The following is a 12,001-nucleotide window of genomic DNA, read 5'->3' on the forward strand; positions in this document are numbered from 1 at the left end:
AAGTAATAGTTACTGTACTCGTCGTACTCGTTCGTAGTACGTCGTAACGGTACGGTACTCGTACGACGTACACGTACGTGGAGGGGGGGGGGGGTACGGTCTGTTTCTTATCCCTCCTCCTAACCACTGTGGGATTCTGAGTGGAGGGAAGTGTTGTATTGGAAGTTATAATTTTCCTATACTGAAAATCCACTCCACTCTTTCTCCCCACACTCTTCCGGTTCTTCTGTTTTCTACCAAACTTCGGTGTGATAGATTGGTAGAGGCGCATCATTGCAGTTACATGTGTCACTTGAGTGTACTATGGTGGAGACGTGACACATGTTGATTTACATGAGATACTTTTGCCATGCATAAATAATAAATTTGCATATGGAGGCAGCAATGAACGAGAATAGCTAATCTTGTGAGTGGAAGAAAGTACATATTGAAAATACATTTTAAGTATATGAAAATTATAATTTAAAAAAAATCTTAAAGCCAGCCCTTAAAGTGGTAAGTTGTTTTCTTGTGTTATGAGAATCAGTTATAAGTTGTTTTCAATTAGCAAATACCACTAATTGTTCAACTCTAGTTTCGTTCAAAAGTATGAAAACTGGAAGATGCAGAAAATATTCTGGACAAAATACATAATATGTTTTAATCCATTAATTATCAAACTAAGATACAACCATTTCAGAACTAGTTTTATTACAGGTTACTATTACTAATAAACATTAAAGTATTTGTTAAAGCTTGGATAAAATAGCTTTTTTTCTTTATCAAAAATTTTTAATGTTCCAAAAAGGAACATCAAAATTTATGTGGTGCTTATGCACACAGTGAAAGATGGAATGAGAAAGAGTGTTTACAAAATCGAACATGTATTTTAAATATTTGATGATATTGTATAGAAATGACTTTTAAGTATGATATTTCAATGACAAAATATTATCAGTTTACCATGCTCTTCATAGTTTGATGCAATTCAAAAAGTCTAAACAAAACAGCTGAAGTATATATTTACGTGTATTGAAATAAAAATACCAACATTTGAATAACACAAAAAATTTAACCAGGATAGAAATAAAAAGAAAATAATGTTTGAAAATAGAACATTTGTAGTAAATGGATCAAATAAGTGTCTGAGCAAAAACAGGACAATTATTTAATGCCTCTTGTTCACAATAATGTTTTTCTTTAACCACTCTAGTTAACAAACACAAATGTCCATCTTGAAACAGCTTGTCATTTCCATGGTATTTGTGGAAAAGATGTTGGCTTTATATATTAAATATCTTGATAAATAACAGGTATTAATATAGAAATAATACTAATGTGGTACCCTCAGAGTGCAAAAGTACTTTATTACTATGTTTATTGTGATCAGAACTGTAATCATTATGTTTTACAACTAAGGTTCTTTTCTGGAAACTTCATGCTGCAGTTGAAAAAAAAAAAAATTTACAGCAACTGCTTCTAATAAAATTAATAACTTTTCAGGCTCGAGTCACATTCTTTGATGTTACTTCATTGGGTCGGCTGCTGAACCGGTTCTCGTCAGACCTCTATACTGTAGACGATTCTCTTCCATTTATACTCAACATTCTTCTGGCTCAGGTCTTTTCCCTGATTGGGACATTAGCCATTACATGCTTTGGTTTACCATGGATTGTGTTGCTACTGATTCCTCTTGGGGCTGTTTACTATGACATGCAGGTAGGTTCACCTTGTTTTTCTAGAGATATTTTACTGCAAAATACACATGTTTTTCTTTTTTATTTGACTGAAATACATGTGGGTTCATATTGTGTTTCAATATTTTACTGTGAAATCCAGGTAAGTTCACCTTGTGTCTTTTTGGATATTTTTCTGAAATACATATTCGTTCATCTTCTGTTTTTTTTTTGTATTTGACTGAAATACATGCAGTTTCACAGTGTGTCTTTCTGGATATTTGAATGAAATACATGTAGGTTCATTTTGTATTTTTATTTTATATTTGACTGAAATACATGTTGGTTGATTTTGTGTTTCTTGGGATATTTTACTGTGAAACACATGTAGGTTTTTCCCTGTGTATTTTGAGTCAGTTTAATATGACATACAGACAAGTTAACCTTGTATATTTTGAATCAATTTGATATGAAATACACATAATTTCATGTTGTATCTTTCTTGTAAGCCTACTTTGCATCTGTTTGATCAGTCTACTGTGACTTACAGATACTCACTTCATATTTTCAGACAAGCATTATGATAGCTCTTCAGTTTGCATCCGTTTATGCATTTTATAGAATAGGTGATCAAGGGTTTTGTTAAGAGCAATCGGTGAGCTGTATGAGAAGTAGGCAAGTTTTTCTGGACTGTGTTTTATTTCCAGAGAAGCTTTCTATTCACTTGTAGATTCTTAAATGAAACTGTTGTTTGTTATTTTATGTAGCTTTGTGTCTTTTTTTTTTCTTGTTATTGTTTTTTTATTATCATAAATTTGTTTTGTTTATATTTCAGCGATACTACCGCCACACATCTCGAGAACTCAAGAGACTTTCTAGCATCAGTTTGTCACCTATCTATGCTCATTTCTCCGAGACTCTGTCAGGCCTTACAACAATACGTGCTTATACTGCAACATTGAGGTAAAGTGTTGGTTTATGCAGTCAAGCTCACCAGTATGGCAGGTATTGGGTGAGACCAAGAAACTGAATTAAATCACAGCAAGAATTATAAACATAATAAAATCTTGAGAATTATCTGAACCTGTGCATTCCAAAGATGTTCTGTGAAATATTGTTTTCTTTGCCTGCCTCCTTTTTTTGTTGTCATAAATCCTGTGTTCTAAAAATTTTTAGGATCATAGGAATTTTTACAAACTCTCAAGAAGTCATCTCTAATAGAAAAGTTTCTTTTAGGTTTCGTGAAGAAAATCTCGAAAACTTAGACTCCAATCAACAAGCTCAGTTTTGTGCATTAAGTGCTTCCCAGTGGCTGAATTTACGATTGCAGATGATTGGGGTTGCCATAGTTACAGGAGTTGCAGTCCTTGCTATAATTGAACACACATATGCAGTAGTTGACCCAGGTGCAGTATGGGATAGCTTTTATTTCCTTATTCCAAAAAGTTTCATAATTCACGTTTAGGAAAATATATATACGTTTCCTATAATTTGTTCTCAATGGTGTCTGTGTCTTGATATAATTTTAATGAAAACATAAGTGTTTTTAATGATAAATAGGAATATTTATAAATAAGACAGGGTTATAAAGATTTTTAAAAAATTAATGCTTAAGTACAGTTGTAATTTTACTACACAGTGACTTTGTTTTATGATTTGTTATTCATAGGTCTTATTGGATTAGCACTATCCTATGCTTTGTCTGTAACATCACTTCTCAATGGAGTGGTGACAAGTTTCACTGAGACAGAGAAGGAGATGGTGAGTGTGGAAAGGGTGGTGCAGTACATAGATGGTGTTGAAAGTGAAAAGATGGAAGGCCTACATCAGGTAAACGTTTTTTATTTTAACTATATACCTGTTGAAACTTGATAGCGAATAAATTCTACACAATACCCTACTGAACCCTAATATCACACAAGATATCCCATGTAATATTAAGGTCATGAGATTTCCTAATTAACCTTATTATCATACAGAGGTAACATAGTCAGTCTTCATATTACACAGAGATAATTTCTTGGTTAGTCTTAATGTCACATAAATATTCCAGACAACTTTAGTATAATTGGACATATCACATATCGATATTCTAATTAACCTTAATAACTAATGTCTTAGTTACTTTTAATTTCACATGAAGATACCTAAGTTGATCTCAATAACACACGGGGATATCATTATTAACCTTAGGGTCAAAGATATCATAATTGACCTTCTTCTCTCTCAATGACATTTTAATTATCTTAATTACTTATCAAATATCAGAGATATCCATTATATCATTTCTAACTATAATGTTACACATGTGCTATCTTAACTTATTTTAATATCACACAGAGATATTGTAGTTTAATATCACACATAAATATCCAAAGTAATTTTATCATCACACAAATACTTTATTTGGCTTTATTTTCAGTTTGTGATATCCTTTTTAACCTTATTTTATGTAGATATCCAAGTTTATTCTATTATCACACAAATATTTTATTTGGCTTTAGTTTCAGTTTTTGATATACTTTTTAACCTTATTTTATGTAGATATCCTAGTTTATTTTATTATTACACAAGTATTTTACTTGGCTTTAGTTTCAGTTTTTGATATACTTTTTAACCTTATTTTATGTAGATATCCTAGTTTATTTTATTATTACACAAGTGTTTTACTTGGCTTTAGTTTCAGTTTGTGATATACTTTTGAACCTTATTTTATATAGATATCCTAGTTTATTTTATTATCACACAAGTATTTTACTTGGCTTCAGTTTCAGTTTGTGAACTGTGCTTATTGCTCAGTATCAAATGACAATAAAAAGAAAAGACATAAATTAACTTAAATATCAAAAGATACAACATTTGAATGCTGTTTAGGTGGTCATTACTGACCTCAGCAAGCTAGATATAGCAAGGTAGCTGTTACGTCTCTGTATGTTTGTTTGTTAATTTTTCTACGATACAAGTCTTTTCTTAAATAAAACTTGTTTATTCTTCCTCAATACAACTTTGCAATACATTTAATTTTCACAGTTACACACACTATAGTTCACAACAATTCACTCGCTTTCTACCGCGCTTGACTCAATTGTCCGTCTCTATCTCCGCCTGTCAGCAACTATAGTTCCAATCTCTGTATCTGCTATGCTCTGTTCCCGCCGCCCATAACTGCTGTCCTTGGTTCCCCACTCTCTCTCATTTTTCTGCCTCTGTCTAGCACACTTATATACGATAATACCGCCTCTTCTAGAATCTTCTAGGCTCTCAACACATGCTACCAGTGTCACTTGACTTCCGCTGTCGTAACACACTAGCGTTTATCGCGAATCTTCTAGAATACTCGTCACGTGACCCCCCGCTGTCGTAACATAGCCATTTCATACAGTCCATTATAAGGTTACCTATTAGTAAGAGGATTTAAGGAAACTCCCTCCTAGTATTCTTTCATTTAATTAAGATTCAAGTTATGTTACTTGCTGTTATTTGAAGGAGTTAAACCATTTTGATAGTAAAGTATTTTATAATATTTTTGTGAGGCTCCAAGTAGCTACATGTTTTGTTTGTTCTTAAAACCAGTTTTGTGTTTTTTCTATTAGTCAGTGTATAAACTGAAAAAAATTACTAAGATTTATTAGAATGTTGGTATGTGACTTTTACAGGTAGAAGCACATCTGTATGTTTTACTTTGTACTCATATAATGATTCAAACAAACTGAAATATTATTAAGACATCTTTTAAATTATGTTTATATTTTTTTATTATATTCAGTAGAGGGTAAATTAAAACATGTTTTTCTGTTTTAGCCTCCATTTTCTTGGCCATCTCAAGGTGTAATTACATTTTATCATGTTTGTCTACAATATCGACCTGGCCTACCTCTTGCTTTGAGTGATGTCAGCTTTGAAACAAAACCCTGCGAGCGACTGGGCATTGTTGGTAGGACGGGTTCAGGAAAATCCAGCCTCTTTCAGGTTTTGTTCCGAATCACTGATCTCACAAAAGGAGAAATCCTCATTGATGGAGTTGATGTTGCACAGATTGGACTGCAAGAGCTAAGGTTCTTGTGATTTTATTTTCTATATTGTAGTTCATATATATTTCTTTAAAGATGGAGAGGCTTGGTAAACATACACAACCCTGGCATTAAAGCCTATTCAGTTTCTTTATGCTTACACTACGACACTAAAGAAAAAAGATGGGCAATTTATTTTCATGTTTGGGGGTCTTTTCATATTAAAGTTATAAAACATTTTGAGAATACAAAAACTCCTACAAAATTAAAAGTAATTTACTGGCATACACTATTTATTGATATATTGGCGTCAGTTTTTGGATGAGTAATTTTTTTTAAATACAGAAGCTTTGTTCACCATTAGCTCTTGCTAAGATCTTAACTGATTAGGATGGACAATTACATTTCTTTATACCAAGGGCATCTTCGAGTACACTTGACTTTGTAGTGGTTCTCAAATTTGCAAGTTAACAATTGTCATTTAATGGACCCTATATGACCTTGCTGGAATATGACTCTTAATTTCAAAAAGAACTTGTAAGGGGCAATTAAGTTTAAAAACACACCTCAGCTATATCTCCAGATATATCCTTCAAAGAACATTTCTCATTTTTAATGATCAAGGATATGTACCCATATATGGTAAAATAATTACACCAGGATGTTTTGGAACTTCAAATGTAGCGGGTTTACTTTTCTTATTTAAATAATTTCCAAGTGTTTTATGTATCATATAGATAGGAAAACCATTTTTTTTTAAAACATGAATTCTCTGATGTTACTAAACTCTTTATCTTCAGCTTCGTAAGTGCAAGAGATCTTGTACGTACAGTGGAACAGTATTTAACCAAATATTCTATAAATATGTTTTTGCTCTTGAGATAGATTAGTGTAATATTTTGATTTTGCTTTAGTCTCTGAAATCACTAACATAAACTTTGTATTAAAATTACTTAATATTTTGAAAATGGATTGAAGTATTAAATATATCATTGGAAATACCTCCTCTCCATGACCTTCCTTATGTCATCCTGTATCACTGTGTCAAATTGTGCTGATTTGGTAATTTTTTTCCGAAATTAGATTGGGGGGTTCACTCTCCACCCCTCATGACATTCCTCCTGTCATCGTATATTACTATGTCAAGTTTGGTGCTGATTGATCAAGAAATGTGGAAACCTATAAGGAACAGATATGAAATGATAGATATCGACCGCCGTGTATTTTTTTCCCAGACACATACACTGTATAGTAGATATTATTCAGCTGTATTCTAGACAATCGATATAGGCCTAACTTTACAATATATATAGCACTGAACTAATTAACTAGCAGGTTTGGTAGATCACTATGTATACCAGAACAGTAATCTGCCCTGCTCTCTCTGAGCTAACTTCTCCTGTAACTCATGTACGTGTGAATTGGTAGCTATGAAGTTGTTTGAATGTACCATAAGTTTAATGATGATTTACTTTGAAAACTGTGAATATATATGAGCCTACATAGAACTTGTCCTTTTTTAATCAATGACTTTGATGTCTTACAATAGTTATTAACATTATTGCTCTTTGCTTTGTGAGAATTGGAATTATTTTCAAATTACTAGTCCAAATTGGTGATCGCAACATTGCAATAGAGTTGTTTGTAGCAGAAAGTTGTGTTTTGAAATTGGCCATTTGTAGTGCCACTGCCAGCATAATAAAAACCTATTATGATTTTATCATGCAGCTTTATTCCTGATGTATTTGAGAATATTTCACTACTCTTCAATTTTTTAGATCAAGACTTGCAATCATTCCTCAAGATCCCTTCGTGTTCAGTGGAACAGTCCGAGAAAATTTGGACCCCAGAGGGTGGTGTCAAGATACTGAACTTTGGAGAGCTTTGGAGCAGTGTCACTTACAATCCACGGTGAAACAAATGGGAGGTCTGGACATAGAAGTTGGTGAGAGAGGACAACAGTTCAGTGTAGGACAGAGACAGCTGCTGTGTCTTGTTAGAGCTCTTATATGTCAAGCCAAGGTAGGTTTTACTTGAATACACATTAATGACTGGGTTTAGATTACTTTTTAGTAAATGAACTTAAAGTGTAACGTAAAGTGTAATAATTCTTCTGGTTATGATAATAGTTAAGCAAATCAACAAATTCTATAGTTAATTATTCAGCAAACTTTTAGAGTATTTGAATATAAAATTGGATTTAACGACAAATTCTTTAGTGATTACATCATAATCTGCCACATTGCAGTAGAAAACTAGTTTCGATGAACATATTTTTCTTTGAAATCAGAACTTAATTTGTGATCTCCATCTGTTCCATTGTTCACTTGATTAAACTGTTCATCTCCCTAAAAGTTTCTACAGTTACTTATTTATTTAGCAAAACAATAAAACAACAACATTAAAGATTGATTAACAGAATTTTAACAATTTCTGTTTCCCAGATACTCTGTATTGATGAGGCAACTGCCAACGTAGATCGTGAAACAGATCGTTTGATCCAACAAACAATCCGCACGGCTTTCCGCCAAACGACTATTCTGACCATTGCCCATCGAGTAGAGACAGTTATGGACAGTGAACGAGTTTTGGTCATGCAGAATGGTAGACTTATAGAATTAGATTCTCCACAGGTGTTGCTACAAGATCCAAACTCCCAGTTTTTTAGCCTGGTGTATGGACATCAACAGTGAAGGATCTGATCAAATTAGTCTTTTGTATGAACATCATCAACAGTTATAGATCTGACCAGGTTAATTTAGTGAATGGCTACCAACAATGTTGGATCTGGTTAGGTTAACCTTGTGTATGGACATCAACAGTAATGGATCTGATTAGGTTTAACCTGGTGTACGAATATTAACAGTGATGGATCTGGTTAGGTTAGTCCAGTGTATGGACCTCAACAGTGATGGATCTGATCAAGTTAGTCTGGTGAATGGACACTAACAGTGATATATCTACCCTGATGAAGTACTTCAAACAAGCTGACACGGTTAGCGTATGTTTTAGTTCTTTTGTAAAATTCTCATTCCTTAAATTAAAAAAATGATAAATATCCAAACATTAACATGTTTTTGGAAAAGCTTGTTTTTTAACAAGTGGTGTTTTACTCAAAATAGTTTTTTATTATGCATTATATTATTTTTAATTAAGAACTGAATAATTGATTTAATTAAAGTTGAATTATGTTCCTATGCTTAAACAACTGTGAGTTTTTGTGTGAGTGACAAGAAGACCATATTAAAATATTCTGTACCCGTATGCTATTGAATAAAGTCTGAAGTGGATGAATTCCAAGCACATCTAGAAATATTTGAAGAATACAGTATTGCTACAAATATAAGTATTAAAAGGCATGTTTATGATATTTAAAAAAACAGGAGAGTGTTTTAGTAACTATGTTAGACAGTTTAAAGAAGTGACCAACAAGTCATATCTAAAACACTTACTCTTTATGAAATATGTGCTACATCAAAACTATTGTCAAGCTCTCGGAAAAAAGGATGGTTGTGAGATGTGCCTATACTTTAGATATTTTTTATTGTTTATGTTTTTAGAGTTATGTACTTGCATAAATATATTTAGATAGGTGAGAATGATTCTCTTGTCTTTATATTTCAAGTTATGTACACTTTTATAACACTTTTTCAGTGTTAAGTGAAATGCAGTTCTGTTTATTTTTATTTTAATGAGAAACATAACATTGTAGAAAACTATAAACAATAACTGGAGTTGGAAAAGGAGCTTTACACAGATTTATGACCAAAAATTGTGTCTCATGTATCAATGTTTTGACATAGATTAAAAGAACACTTAGAATAATTTAGATAAAAGATATCCTATATTTCCCCAAAAGGGGGCCAAATATTGCCTGGAGGGGTAACCTGTTTTAACCACTCGCACCAGTATATAGTAGTGTGCAGTCAGTCAGTAGATGCTATACTGACATCACATAAAGGATGCTTAACGTAGCAATTTGTATTGTCGTGATGTCAGTAAAATGTGCATGCCATGAGTCACGAGAAGAAGTATGTACACTGTAGGTTAAAACACAGTATGACATATGAACTTCAAAAGCAAGAAATATATATATTTGTTTCTCTTAATTTTGGTTTTATTTACTCTTAAAACAGAACACTTTTGGGGACTCTGTAGAAGTACACCTAGTGTATATATATATTAAAATATTAATGCATGTTTATCTAAACATTTGTCTGTGTTTGCTGGAACACCAGGTTATACGTGATTGTTTAACGTGCACTAGATTTGTCCAAGAAAGGAAGAAGACTGAGTAATGGTATCTCAATAATTCACTTCTTCTTCATTAACATAACTATTGTTGTCTGTGTCACAAAGTACAAGAAATAAGTATATTGTTGTTGCATTGTTCTTTTGTTGGGCTAGTTTTTTTAAATTATTTGGTGAAAATAACTTGAAGTCCAGCCCACATAATGATAAAAAAAATAGTTTATTTCTCACTTACCATTTCTACAAGCTGCCTTCACTTGTATACTATTGTAACTTGTAGGCCTACATTTACAAATAACATTCAAACAGAAATGCCATGTTAACTATACTGTGACTACTGAAAAAGTAAACAGCTGAATGATCAAGTAACAGAATATATGCAATAACTAACACTGATCCAAATACTTCACTAAACTGGCATGTTACCAACAGAAAACAAAACGTTTGATTCACTGCTAGCTTAACTAATGAACTGGCCTACATATTATTATAATTGATGTTTGCTTCTAGATATTTCTCAAAGTTACTATATTCTCATTATAGAACTTTCTAGGCCTACTTTTATCAACCTTTTGATCTTAACCTCATACACCCTGTAGCTAACATTTAATATTGAAACCTTAAAAATATAACTTACAACAATATACATGTTAGAGAATAAATGTGCAAAACAATTCACTGCATTAAAATATTTTATTGTACAATGTTTCAAACCAAAAATTTGTATGTCCATGTAAAAGGAAAATTTCCATTTCAAATGTGGGTGAAAATAAAGTGGCATAATTTTATTAAAGTTGAGTACGATATCTGAAACATTATTTTGAATACTATGTGTAAAAAGAGTTCACTAGTAAAGTAACATTATTGGTTAATTGGTTGTTTCTAATATATTTCTCACTTCCATGTTATACCTTTACTATATAATAAATTCTCAACATGTGGCCTGTAAAAGTGTCTGTTCTTCAGTACAAGAATGTTTGATCCATGCATCTTTATTTGGAACTAAGTTGAGTTGTTTATTTCAGTTCCTGAAAACTGTTTAAAGAACATTTCTTTCAAACTGATCAAGTCTTTTAATGACGTGTTGATAAAACCTGAGAACTGTTTGTGTGTGTGTGTGTGTTAAATGACAAATGTAACTGAACATCTGTAATTATTTTTTAGGAACTGAATGAAAGTGTGAATGTTGATTGATACTAACATTATCAGGAACTTTTTTCTTGAAATTTTCCATTGAAGGTAAGAGAAAAATAACATTAATTGATGTAATACTATTTAGCTTTAAGTATAATAAGATTTTCTGCATAGAACACTAGTTACAGTAAAATATGTGATTTTTGAGAAATAATTATCAGAACATTCAAAAAACCAACCTCTATAATCTGTTAGGCTAATTGAACTGTACCTTTTTACTTGTATATCAGGTTGTGTATTCAATAGCTTTGCTGTTTGCTTTTCATTTAATTGTTTTTGGGTTTTTTTTTCATTTTTGTTATTAATCTACCTAATCATGTATGAACTTTAAAAAGCTTTATGTAATATTATATATTTAGTTTAGAATTAGTAAAAATCTTTTATTTTTGACTATATACAAATGTTTTTATAACGTACTATTGTAGCATTTATCTTTGGATATTCTACTTGTGTCTACTACATTACTTGACTGTATTCAGCTAAACCTGACATGAAACAGTGTTAGTGATTTTAAAATAAGAACTTCAAATTCCTTGTGCAAATTGTTTTAAGAACTACAGGAATTTTAAGCTATGTACTAATGTTAATTTCTTTAAAAGTGTGTCATAACTTCTGATCATTTAGAAAATGGACTATTTTTTTAAAAATACTTGTTCCCCAAGAAAGTAAAGTATATAATGCAGAATCTTTGATTTTAATATTCCAGAAGAAATCTAGCATTATTAAAAGAGAACATTTTTATAAATCAGCCCCCTCTGCAGGGAAATGTGAAAACACAAAGATTTGGGTGAGTTTGATAACAATGTACAACTTCACATTTGAATGTTGATAACTTATGCTTTAAATTCACCTGTTTTGTGGTAAGAGTTTCTATAACGTTGAATAAAGTTA

General features: G+C 31.7%; 1 protein-coding gene across 1 annotated transcript in view; it reads left to right on the top strand.

The window, feature by feature from the left end:
* Window positions 1-9,793, top strand: part of LOC106473412 (multidrug resistance-associated protein 7-like) — a 33,025-nt gene extending 23,232 nt beyond the window's left edge. The window contains exons 12-18 of the mRNA XM_013934090.2: window positions 1,483-1,698; window positions 2,491-2,618; window positions 2,892-3,061; window positions 3,325-3,485; window positions 5,457-5,710; window positions 7,444-7,687; window positions 8,110-9,793. Of these exons, the coding sequence (XP_013789544.1) occupies window positions 1,483-1,698; window positions 2,491-2,618; window positions 2,892-3,061; window positions 3,325-3,485; window positions 5,457-5,710; window positions 7,444-7,687; window positions 8,110-8,358 (1,422 nt within the window). The 3' untranslated portion in view covers window positions 8,359-9,793. The remainder of the gene's footprint in view (window positions 1-1,482; window positions 1,699-2,490; window positions 2,619-2,891; window positions 3,062-3,324; window positions 3,486-5,456; window positions 5,711-7,443; window positions 7,688-8,109) is intronic.
* The last annotated feature ends 2,208 nt before the right edge of the window (window positions 9,794-12,001 follow it).

This window comes from Limulus polyphemus, unplaced genomic scaffold (genome assembly GCF_000517525.1).
Source record: "Limulus polyphemus unplaced genomic scaffold, Limulus_polyphemus-2.1.2 Scaffold6151, whole genome shotgun sequence".
NCBI classification, from domain to species: domain Eukaryota; kingdom Metazoa; phylum Arthropoda; class Merostomata; order Xiphosura; family Limulidae; genus Limulus; species Limulus polyphemus.